Source organism: Ictidomys tridecemlineatus, chromosome 5 (genome assembly GCF_052094955.1).
Source record: "Ictidomys tridecemlineatus isolate mIctTri1 chromosome 5, mIctTri1.hap1, whole genome shotgun sequence".
In the NCBI taxonomy this organism is placed as follows: Eukaryota; Metazoa; Chordata; class Mammalia; order Rodentia; family Sciuridae; genus Ictidomys; species Ictidomys tridecemlineatus.
Window position 1 is genome coordinate 134,719,058 of NC_135481.1, and position 12,895 is coordinate 134,731,952.

The window sequence follows — 12,895 nt, forward strand, 5'->3', positions numbered from 1 at the left end:
ATTAGTGAGACCCTATCTTAAAATAAAAGTTAAAAAGGATTAGGAATGTAGCTCAGTGGTCGAGCACTCTGGGTTCAATTCCCAGTACCAAAAAATTATTATTATTATTATTGAAACACAAATGTACAATCAGCTGAAACATTGCAAAATAGTATATACTTATGATAGATCCTCAAAAAATTAAAATCAGCAATTTTACTTCTGGATATATTTCCAAAAGAACTAAAAGCAGGGAATCCATGTTCACAGCAGCACTGTTCACAATAGCCAAAAGTTGGAGCAACCCCAGTGTCCATCAGTGATTGAAAAAACAATGTAGTGGGCTGGGGGTGTAGCTCAACAGTAGAGCACTTGGCCTAGCATGTATGAGGCACTGGGTTCGACCCCCAGCACCATATAAAAATAAATAAAAAATAAATAAATGTATTGTGTTCATCTACAACTAAAAATATTTTTAAAAAAACAATGTGGTACATACATACAATGGAATATTATTCAGTCTTCAAAAGGAACTGATATAATCATGAAGTCAAACATATTAAAATAAGCAACTGGATTATTAAAATATGACCAGGGTATAACCCTTGACACCATTATGCTAAGTAAGATAAGCCAGTCACAAAAGAACAACTGTAAGATTCCACTTATAGGAGGTACCTACAATAGTTGAGTTCACAGAGAATAGAGAATGGAGGTTGCCAGGGGCAGGAAAGAGAATTAGCAGTTATTGGTTAATGGATGTGCAATTTCAGTTTTTACAAGATGAAAAAGTTACAAAGATAGATGGTGGTGATGCTCGAATAAAAATGTGAATATATGGGGAGGTAGAGCGCTTGCCTCGTACATGTGAATCACTGAGTTCAAGCCTCAGCACCACATAAAAATAAATAAAATAAATATAAAGATATTGTTTCCATCTTTAAAAAAATCTAAAAAAATGTGAATATACTTTAGGTATACTAAACTGTATACCTAAAAATAGTTTAAGTAATATGTAGTATGCTTCAGGTTTTTCAAAATAAAATGTTTAAAATTCTAAAAACCACTGCAGAGCCCTATGGCAGTCTTCTGAAGTACAGGAAGTGTTCTGTCTTGATCTGAGTGATGGTTACCTGGGAGCATACATAGGTATAAATTCATCAAGCTGTATTCTTAAGGATTTTGTATACTTTGCTGCCCACATTATACCATAATAAAAAATGTTTTAAATAAACAGCAATCAGAATAGGACTTTAAAGTGAGTATAATTAATATCCTCAAAGAGATAAGGGAGTATGTTGTAACCATAAAACATGAATAAGCAATTATGAAAAAAAGAACAAACCATAAATCTTGAATACAAAACTAGTCAAATTTAAAAATTCAATGGGCTAAGGAGCTGTGTAGGCCTTGAGGAATGGATTAGTGAGCTAAAAGACTGAACCAAGACATCTTCCCAAAGACAGCATCAAGAGAAGAAGGAAAAGAAAGGCAGGAGGCATGCAGATCAAGCTGTGTCTAAATCCTCTCTTTTGGGAAGCTGCAGAAGGAAGAAGAGAAATGAGAGAAAAGGGGAGAATTATTTGAGTAAATAATAGCTAAATATTTCCTAGAACTAAAGAACAAAACTGTTTTTAAAAGTTTTTAATTACAGTTATTTAAAGCAATAAACGTGAATGGAAGGAAACACGCCACCATTTTATGAGAGGCTGTCTCCTGACCATGCAATTCAAGTAACTTCTTAGTGATCCTTGTTGTTTCCTGTATGTTTCAAGTTTCAGCAATAAACATGGTGGAATGAGTGAAATGAGGAAAAGTAAATGCACTCCCTAAACTCTCTCTCCTCTGGCATTTACCCTATGCTATTAAAGTGAACCTGTTTCTGTAGTTGGTCACCACAAACTTGGAGAGTTTCTGCTTCTTTAGGTCTTAAACAGGGAAAATAAAATCCCTCCTTTCTACCTCACAGGGGATGAGATGATGTACAAAAATAGCATCTGGCAAACCATAAAGCACTGTACAAATTGTGGCCTGTTATCACAGTCCTTCTAAGCCCATAAACTCGAATCTCTGAGTCACCCTCCATTTCTCCACCCCTTCCCTGCACAAATCCAATCTATCCCAGCCTCTGTTTCTCCTTTGCTCATTTCCTCCTTTCCCAAACCACCTGGTCATACCTCCTGCTTGAACCACTGCCACAGGACCTGGATGGTGCCCACCTCTAGCTTTTCTTCACTCACCACTGCAATTTCTGCCTAAAACTTCATCTTCATAAAACATGTTTTTCCTATAACCACCCTGCTGAAAATGAAAGGCCTTTGGGAGCTTTCTGAGGTTTACAGGATAGACTTCAAACTCTTCATCCTGGTTTTCAGGCCTTCCTTTCTATCCCAGAAGCCTCCTCATGATCTCAAGCCACCATTTCCCTTGCCACCCTCTTCCCCCATTTTCCACTCACCCAAGTCCTCAGTCTTCTCAGCCCAGGTCAAAATCCCTCTCTGCACCTCATGACCAATTCAGACCAAGCTCTTGCCTCCTCCTTATACATCCTTATTCCATCCCTCAAGGCTCATCAGTCACTTTCAGGTCAGAGACCTATACAACTTCCCTAAAAAAAAAAAAAAATGGCAGAGTCTGGCACATTCCTCCTACATCCTCTATATTAGGCACTCGACCCATTAACCATTTAAATCCTTAAACTTTGTCTAACTGAAAAAATTTTTAACAAATTGTATACTTTATTTATTTATTTCTATGTGGTACTGAGAATCAAACCCAGTGCCTCGCATGTGCCAGGCAAGTGCTCTACCACTGAGCCATAACCCCAGCCCCCTGTCTAACTGAATTTTATAATAATTGTTTCTTTGATTTTCTTCATAGCTTTAACATCTCTGGGTGTGCATATATTCATATATATTGCTTAGCTATTAAGTTTTAAATAAAAATATTTTTTAAATAAAAAGAATTGTACTTTGCAAAATTCTTCCATAACTTGACCTTCTCTCAACATTAAGCTGAGATTGACCTATAGCTATACCTGAACCTATAATACATTTTACAGTGGTAAAGTATTCCTTTCTTTTTTTATATTATTTTTAAATATTTTTTTAATTGTAGACACAATACCTTTATTTTGTTTATTTATTTTTTTATGTGGTGTTGAGGTTGGAACACAATGCCTCACACATGCTAGGCAAACGCTCTACAACTAAGCCACAACCCCAGATCAAGTATTCCTTCCTTAAAAGTGTATCACAACTTGTTTTATCCTTTATGTTGTTGATGGACATTCTGGTTTATGGAAAAGTTTCAGACTTAAAACTATGCTGCTATGCACATCCTAGTACACATTTCTAGTAAAGATGTGTAAGTTTTCTGGGAGCAAAACTGGTAGGTCACAGAGTCACATGTTCATTTTCATTGTTGTTACTAAGTAACAACAATGGGTTTCCCTTAATGGTTGAAACAATTTACACCTCTAAGGACAGTGTCCAGGAATTTCTCAAAATACTGTCAGGCTTTTAATATTTGCCAATTTGGTAGATGTAAAACATTATTTTGTTATGGTTTTAATTTGCATTTACCCCAATAACAATCTTTTCATAGAAGTATTAGGAATTTGGTTGCCTCTTTAGTGAAATGCCTCTCCAAGTCTGCATCCATTTTTCAACTGGCTGTTTTTTACTTATTGACTTATAAGAGCTCCTTATTTACTAACTGATTGATTGATTTACTTTAGAACTAAAGACAGAACTCTACCACTGAGCTACATCCCCAGCCTTTTTTATTTTTTAAGATAGTGTCTAAATTGCTGAGGCTGACCTGGAACTTGAAATCCTCCTGCCTCAGCCTCCCAGAGTTGTTGGCATTACAATTGTTGGCCAATGTATCCAGAAGTTCCATATATATTTTAGATACTAATCCTTTATTGACATTAGGTACTAAAAATATGTTTCTTCCAGTCAGTGGCTCTCCTTTCCATTCTCTTTTGATGAAAAGTTAATATACTGAATTTATTGACACTTTCCTTTATGGTAAACCCTTGTGTAACTTGCTCATTAATAAGTCCTTCCCTACCCAGAGATATTATGTTTATATTTCCTTTTGATTAAAAAGTGTTAAAAACTTCAAAAGGAAAGTTACATAAATGATCAATAACCACATGAAAAAGTACTCAAAATCACCAACCACCAAGGAAATGCAAACAAAAACCACAATGAAATACCATCCCCTGGTACCAAAAAAAAAAAAAAGATACTGAGAAAATGATCAATCCTTGCATGTGTTAATGTCTTAGAATTCACAAAACACTTTCACAGAGATTATTTTAAGTAATCCTCATTACAATCCAGGTATTCTAACCTCATTTTACACTTGAGAAAACCCAAGATCAGAACTTACCAAATATCACATGGCCTAAACCTAAATCTCTGGCTCTTTTTCCTGTATTCTTAAACATCTCACTGGGGAACTGCTTCAAACTCCAAACATCCCAGGACAACATGGGAACTTTTGAGCTCTTCCACTAGCAGAGTGAGAGAGCAGCCATTCTGTAGTGACAGAGATGAACTCAACAGACCAAAGGTGCATTTTTCAACCCAAACAGAATAAAAGCACTGGCAAGCCCTCCATCCCGGAGTCCTGAGATCATGCTCAAAGTTCAGGGAACTTTGCAATATCCTTCTGGTCTGTGTGGATGGTCAAACTGCACATCACGCCTGTAGCTAAGAAACTGCAGCACAAAACTTGTCAAAACAATGCTCTAGCATGATATTTCACCACTCTTCTTACCAAACAGAGCAGAACAAAAGTAGAACAGAGGGAGGGGACCTAGGAACACTGCTCAACCTGAAACTGCCAAAACTAGAGGCAAAAGTTTTTCTAATAACCCCAAAGATTAATCACTGGCTCAAGGATATTCTGGCTTTTTCTTAAAATACATACAACAATACCCTAACAATTTTTGTTAAATATAAACAAGGTGTAGACCTGGGGAACATGAAGCCCTGACAGCCTCAAAGACTAATGTATTTATCCAAGTATTTGCTAAGTATGCCAAGCATTTAGGAACCAAAATAAAACCAGGGCATAGTCCTTATTCTTAAGTAGCCTACAATCTAGGAGAAGACCCCAAATAGAAATTCTAGGCTTACACAGGTTACAGGAGAAGGTCAAGTTCCCAAGAACACAGAAAAGAGTGCAAGCCCAGCCAGGGGCTCAGGAAAATTTCCAGCTGGCCTTTAATAACTCTTGGAGATGCCAACATGCAGGCCTAGGGGAAAGGCACTCCTGGCAGAAGTCAGTGGGAAGAATCAGCTCCTGGCTAAGGAAGGCTGTCTGTAGCCTGAGCAGGAGGGAGAAGGGAAAGAATCCCAAGGGATTCCCCACCAACTGGTGTTTCAGACAACAAAGAGGAAAGACCAGAGAGTGTCACAAGATGGTTAATTTCAGAAGTTAACTGGAATAGGGCTGAAGATGTTACAACTTCCACAAACACAGGAGCCTAAGATAGGGCTATAACCAACTTTTTCACAAAGACTTAAAATCCTGGTAATGCAAATTCAGAATGACTGCTTTTTAAGCATCACCTGTAGCCTAAGAGAGGGCCAAAGAATGGAAGATACATTCAACCTAGGTAGTTATCGGCACAACCAAAGGATGAGGGCCAGGAACAATGGATTTGATCCCAGCTTAAATGTATGACCCTGGGAAAGTATCTAACCTAGTATCTGCCTCATCTGCAAAAGGGAAATGATGCCAGCCACCCACAGGGTTTCAAGGATTAAATGAGAACATCTGAGATACATCTAGCAGGGTGCTTAAAACATAAAAAACCAGGCTGAAGCCACAGACCTTGGGCAAAACTAAGGGCTTACTCATATCCTAAGTAACTTCTCTTTCTGTTTTGTTTAATTTATATATATATTCTGTCCTTTAAGGCATTTTATTTTATTCTGAGACAGCTGTCTCGCTCTGTGGCCTCACATCTTGACCCTTCTCCTGTTTAAGAACCCAGTCCAAATGGGCAAGCCATCCAAAGGAAAACCAGTGTCACAAGCCACTTCAAAGGGAACACTGGTGCAAGAAGGGACCACAGGCCCCATCACCACCCTCACTTCAACAAAGAAAGAGTCCATCCAGGTTGTTCTGGGGTGGGGCTGAGGTGAAAGAATTATGACATAATGTACATCTTGAAAATCACACATAAAGTTATGGTGGTAATGATACTAAATAAATACAAAACATTTTATGTATATACTGGAATTTTAAAAAATGTAAAAAAAAAATCTTTGTAGTTAAGCATGTTGAGACAGTAAGATCCTATATACTAAAAGGCACCATGCAATGATAAAACTCACCACCATGAACTCCAGAGATACATTATAGTCATTTATGATTGGAGCGGAAAGTTAGGTCTCATTTTCTCAATTATACTTTCAGAAGAAAACTTTCAATAATTCCATAGATCTATCAAAGGTCAAAAGATCTCTAGGTGGAGAAACAAAACCAGTCTCAGTCTTTCTCTTTCTCTCTCTCTCTCACACACACACACATACACACACACACACACACAATTAATTTAGGTGAATATAAAAATGTGATTAATCTACTTATAAATTCAGAATAGGCAACCAGGTATGATGGTGTATGCCTACAATCTTAGCAATTGGAGAAGCTAAGATTTTTAAATTTTTAAATTTTTAAAATTTAAAAACCAGACAACAAACTGTGTTCAGTAGTTAAGAAATACTGAGAAACCACTGAACTTTGTTTCTAAAATGGCTAGTTTGGCCAGTTTTATGGAGGAAAGGGGCTGGTAGGAAAAAGCAAGGAGGCAGACTGCAGAAAGAGAGGAAGAGATAATGAAAAAGCAAAGCCAATGGAGAAAAAGAATCAAAGAAGCAAAAGGGAGCATAGTCTGACAAGCTATGAGTGAGGATTCTCAGTGAGCCCTCAAAGATATGAACACTTGCTCAGAGGTCAGCATTGCTGCATCTTATCAGTCACCTGTGGTGTACTGCCCACCCAGCTGCACTAATTCTTAGATCTTTATAGAGAATTGATGCTGCTCACTAGGATGGAATAAAAGATTTTACTGAAGAGAGTTTTCTACAAAAAAAATCCAAACTTTATAGGAAAACTGGTTTCTCTTTCTCCTTTAGATGAGCTAGGTAGATTTTCCATTGATTCACACAATCCTCTAATTCAAGGAATGTTTACAGAAGGCCTACTATGCTTCAGGCCTGGGGGACACAGCAAAACAATTGTGACTGCCACCTCATAAAGTTGATCAGTGAGACTCGGGCAGGGTGACTAACCATTTAGCAGTGCACTGAGGGTTTGTAAAAAGCAAGGGAGGGTGAGCCCAGGGTTTCCTCTAGCAGGCCTTCCCCCACACATGAACATTTCAAGGGCAATTTGAGTCCTAAGGAAAAGGGAAATGGAGTAAATCACAGACTGACAAGAAAATATTGAAATGTTACAGTTAAAGCTCACACTGATTAAAAATAAACAAAACTGTAAGTGTTCAAACTGAACACAGCACTCATTATCTGTAACCACACAGACTATAACTCCTGAAATGAATAAACAGTCAGAGAGTATTTTTAGTAATACTTAAAAAAGTTCATAGAGCCATCCCAGCCTAATGTACTTCAAGATCCTATAGTACCTTTGGAATCATTAAGAAGTAAATTACATTTGTTGAGTTTTACTGTTAGGTGTATTTCCTGTACTTTGAATACTGGTATCTCAAGTAAGCAATCAGGTCTTAACATGGGCCTACCCAAGATATACCTCAAGAAAAGTGCTCCATAATCAAACAAGTTGGGGAAATGCTGTACACACTAAACACCACTTGAGATTCATGGGCCATTTTAAGAAATTAAGTTCTCTGACAAGTCCTGTATGAAAAAAGTTAGCTAAACAGTTTGAGCCAGTATTTTCCAAACTGATTTGACCATGGAACTGGTTTGTTTGTTTGTTTATGTGTGTGTGTGTGTGTGTGTGTCTGTGTGTGTGTAATATTGATTAACAGGTCACGAACTGCTCCATTGATCATGTATGGGATACTTTATAGTACAGGGCACATACTGTTTAATCTGAAGATGCATTTAATCTCCTCACCACTAAGGAATTGCCATTTACTACATGCTACAGGAACAGAAAAACTTTTCCCACTGAATTTGTTGAAATCCACTCAAATATATACTGAAGTTTCAAGAAGAAACTTTTACTGAACTAAAAGTAGATCTTGGGGGCTGGGGTTGTAGCTCTGTGGTAGACCGCTTGCCCCGCTTGCCTCGCTTGCCTCGCATGCATGAGGCCCTGGGTTCAGTCCCCAACACCACACAAAAATAAACAAAAATAAATATATTGTGTCCATCTACAACTAAAAAAAAGATTTTAAAAAACTGGATCTTGGGGTGATAATATAAAGAAACTCAAAACAATTGTATAATAATTTGAGCTTGCTAGATTGCAAGAAGTTTATCTATTTCTCTAACATGTAATTCTCAATTTCCAGAGTATATGTATATCTTAATTTTAATTGAAAAAATACTGAACTTTGGGCTGGGGTTGTAGCTCAGTGATATTACACTTGCCTAGCACATGTGATCCTTGACACCACATAGAAAAAATTAATAAATAAAATAAAGGCATTTTGTTCATCTACAGTTTAAAATTTTTTAAAAAAAATACTGAACTTTAAAAAAGCTATTTACCTCTGCCACATTGCCTGTTATACTCAAAAACAAATATCTGTAACTGAGAAATGGCATATAATGTACAACTCATGAATAACAAGTATGGGAGGGACGATTATGTCTGTGATTGTATTGTTGTTATTTATAATCTGACTTTTCCTCTGGAAATATCTTAATTTTTACCTTAGAGTAGCTTTATGGAATCAAATTACAGTAACTGAAAAAGCATAATCGTTCAGTGAACAATTTAAAAAGTACTAAACATTTGTTAAGCCCCTACTATATGCATGCCACTGGATTAGGCACTGTAAGGATGAATTTATTTTCTGGGCCCCAAAAAAAGGTCTGCCAAGGTAGCAGAATATCTAAAATTAGAACTCTTAGAAACTCAGGGATCTACCAGCATATGGAATAAATTGCTGCACTGGAGAAGCTTACAAGATACCTAAGTGAATTTAAGGACATCCAGGCAGCCATTAAAAGACCTGTAAGAATCAAATCCTTCTTACTAAAAGGGTTACTCTGGTAATCTAAAAGTTCAATATTACTTAATGCAAAATAATCCATGTGAGATTTGGGTCAAAAGCTTGAAAGTTGTTAAAGTTTTCATGTTAAGCTTCACCTGTGTAATGCTTTTCTTTTCTTTTTTTTTTCTTTTTTAAGCTAGTTAGGTTTAATGCAAAAGTTTCCCACAGACAATTAAAAGCAGTGTGGCTTAATAACCTAATAATCACAGGTTTCTTCAAAGAATCTATTGAAGGAATTCAACTTCTGGTAATGAGAACAAAGTAGAATATTCACTTATAGTAAGGGAGAGGTGAGAAATCATTTCAGTTATGCAACACTGAAAAAAAATTTTCCTTTTCATAGAGACAAAGCAGAAATTTCTACTAGAAATTGAAGACAAGGGGCTGGAGTTGTGGTTCAGTGACAGGCACTGGGTTTGATCCCCCGCACCACATAAACATAAACAAATAAAACAAAAGTATTGTGTCCATCTACAACTAAAAATATATTTTAAAAAATAAAATAAAGGTTCATCAACAACTAATATATATATATATATATATATATATATATATATATATATAAAAGCAGTGAGTTCATACATAACTAGAAAAAAAATTTGTAAAAAAAGATTTACCGAGAACAGGTAAATCTTCCAATTTGGGAGATTTACCTGTTCTCGGTAATCAAGGAAATAAAAATTTCTGCCAATGACTCTTAAAAATGGATAATGATGAGACTAAAAATTTCTGCCAATGACTCTTAAAAATCAGTAATGATGAGACGGATGATATTCAACCATCTGCAGCCAAGCCCACCAAAGTTTTCTGTTTTACTACTTTAATAAAACATAAACCAGTGCATGAGTGCTAGCTCTAAAATTCCAAATCAGAGAACTGGAAAACTGCTGCTGGGTATGTTAATGAACTTTCTTCCCACCCCCCCCACCTCCCCGCCCCTTTTATATTTCCTTTAGAAAACCCTAACTAAGTCTAGAAACTTTGACAAAGCGCAAGCCAAGGCAATAAGTGCTGGAGAAGACATGGAATATTTAAAAAAGGAAAAATGAAAAAAACTGTCACAAAAGGTCCCAGAGAGACTGCTCAATAAAAAATCAACTTCGTTCTACTGAATGTTTCAAAAATCGTATTTCGGATAGTATTTTCTAATTACATACACTTTAAATACAATATGTACGCTAATAAACGTGAACCTCAAATACATGTGCAATGAAGCAAAACTGATGTTGTTCCAGATTACATTTTAATAGTCCCAAAGAAAATGGAAAATTGCGTGTCCGAAGCTGACAGAGGGAAAACTCCGGATGACAGCGTTCTACGCCCTACACAGGATCAGCCGCCCTTCCCTTCCTACCACCGGCACCTCAAGGGGCGCGCCAGAATTCCCTGAGTGTTCCCTCCAGGGGGAAACTCAGCTGGCCCTGCTGCTCCAGGAGTCGGGTCTGACCCAGGAACCAACCCCGCGCTTCGGATGGCGTCCTAGGCGCAGCCCCGTAGTTCCGGGGCCAGGGACTGGTGGGTCCTCTAGGCGCTGCGGTCCGTCGAGGCCATCCAACGCCCGGCAGGGGCACCGCGGCGTGAGACGGCGCCCACCCACCCTTGGGGGAAGCTGCCGCTCGCCGCCCGAGTGTCACCGCGCACCGGCCCGCCGTCCCTTACCTGCGCGCCGGTGCCGTCGCGAACCTCGTTCTCCGCGCGGCCAGCGCCGCGGGGCCTGGGCTGGGCGTCCCTCTTCGAGTAGTGAGGGAGGAGTGGCCGAACGGACGGCTGCCTCGGCGCCGCAGGGACCGGCGCGTCCTCAGCCTCCTTGCCGCCGGGATGTGCTGCCCGGCTCTCGGAAATGCGGATGCTCGGCGCGCAGCCCATACTGGCGGCGGCGTGGCGGACACGCTGGCGGCGGCGGCTGCCGCGGTCCGGTCAGCAAACGGCCCGCCCGGCGCCTCGGGGCCGCCGCGGGCGCCGTGTCATCGCTGCTTCGGCGGGTGGCGGCGAGCGGGGTCTCGCGTCAGGCAGAGCGGCCGCCCTTTTATCGCGGAGCGGGCGCGGCGGCGGCAGCGGCCGCGGGGAGGGGGCGCAGGGGCGGGCGGCGCTCCGCGGCCGCCCCTCCGAACATGCCCTTCCTGAGGCGGGGGCAGCCGCCTCCCTCACATCGCCGCGCTCGCTGCGCAGCGCCGCGCTTCCGGGGAATTTCGGGGAGGAGATCTGCGCTCTCCCAGCTCCAGCAGACAGCCCGCGCCGCGCTGGCAACGCCGCCCTCTGGAGCGCCGCGAGGCCAGAAGAGATGCTCTCCCGCCTGGCTGGTCACTGCGCCACCGCCGCAGCAGCGGGGTTCGACCCTGCCTGTCGGTCCGCCGCCCCGCGAAAAGGGCCCCTGGGTCTAGCGGCGGTAGGGGAGCGCTGTTCACTTGCTCCTGCTGACAGGACTGATGAGCCAGCGGTGGCGGCCGGACGGTGAACGAAGCAGCTGGCTACGGCGTGGCCTGGGGCCGCGCCGTCGAGGATCGCAGAGCAGCTGCGCGCGGCGGGAGTTGCACGCGGCGGGGCTCGGGCTCCGGCTCCGGTTCACGTTCCGCGCCGGGTCTTACAGACGGTACGCCGCGCCCAGCCCCCAGCGGTGACCTCCAGCGGCTGCTGGCGTCAATGCAAAGCTGCTGGGCGCCCGCCGCCTCTTGGGGCTCCGCCCGCAACTGAGCATGCGCAACCAGCCCAGAGATGGGAAAGAGACTTGCCCAAGGATACACAACCTTCTTTGACTCAGGGTCATTAGAACCTAGACCTGCAGGTTCCGTCCCCGCTTGTAACTTCAAGGCTGCGTGACGTCCGTGTCACTGAGCCTTGGAGCTGTCATCCGTCATGCTGTTCCTGAATGCTACTCCGCTGCCCCGCAGGCCCAGAACTGATCCCCACGCTCGGTGCTGCACCGGCGTGAGGCGGCCGCGGGACTGGGTACCTACTGTGCGTGACAGGCTGGAGCGCGGTCCTCTCTTAACCAAAGGACTAGGCCTGCCATAAGAGACCCCCAGGCTCCTTTACTTGCAGAATCAGAATCTGGGGAGGGGCTCACGCTGTGCAAGACTGGGACGTCTGAGGACCCCTGGGGCATACTCAGAACAATGCGCTACTACCTACTATCTGTGTGACCCTGGGCAAGTCACTTAACCTCTCTGTGACTGAGGTTCCTCCCCCGCCAGTTGGAGGGCGGCGCTGCTGGAAGTCCATCGTTGTATTTCAGAGCGAGTTACTTTGGAGCTTCCTGCCTTCCCTGCGCTCTGAGTCCACTGAGACACCCCCCCACCCCTCCACCCCTGGCGCCGCCCCGGACCCTTGCTTCCCTTTCTTGTGTCCACATCTTTTCCAGCGCCGCCGTGGGAGGCTGCTGCTTCCTCCCAGACCCACTTTTGTAAAGACCCTGAGGCTGCCGAGCTGGAGTACAGCTACTGTGGGGGTGGCTGTCAGAGGACTCTGGTGCCCGATACCCCGCTGCAAACTTGACACCACTCGAGCCTGGTTCTTCCTGGCCTGGGGAGAGCACCGAATGGTTTCCCGACGGCGGCAGAGTAAAAAGGTCAGCCCGAGGGTAGCTCTGTGCAGTTCTCCCTCTTTACTGGCCAAACTGGCCCAAACCACCAGCACGTGGCTCCTTTTTCAAGTTAAACCACATTAAGCAATATTTATGCCTCC

At 42.2% G+C, this 12,895-nt stretch overlaps 1 protein-coding gene across 4 annotated transcripts in view; it reads right to left on the bottom strand.

The window, feature by feature from the left end:
- Positions 1–11,822, bottom strand: part of Pde8a (phosphodiesterase 8A) — a 154,425-nt gene extending 142,603 nt beyond the window's left edge. For 2 of the 4 annotated variants that reach the window (XM_078051137.1, XM_078051138.1), the window contains exon 1: positions 10,874–11,822. In XM_078051137.1, the coding sequence (XP_077907263.1) occupies positions 10,874–11,080 (207 nt within the window). In that variant the 5' untranslated portion in view covers positions 11,081–11,822. Of the gene's footprint in view, positions 1–2,437; positions 2,588–10,873 lie in introns of all 4 variants that reach the window. The other 2 variants (XM_021722922.3, XM_005320179.2) reach the window with 2 other exon arrangements.
- Positions 11,823–12,895: the final 1,073 nt, after the last annotated feature.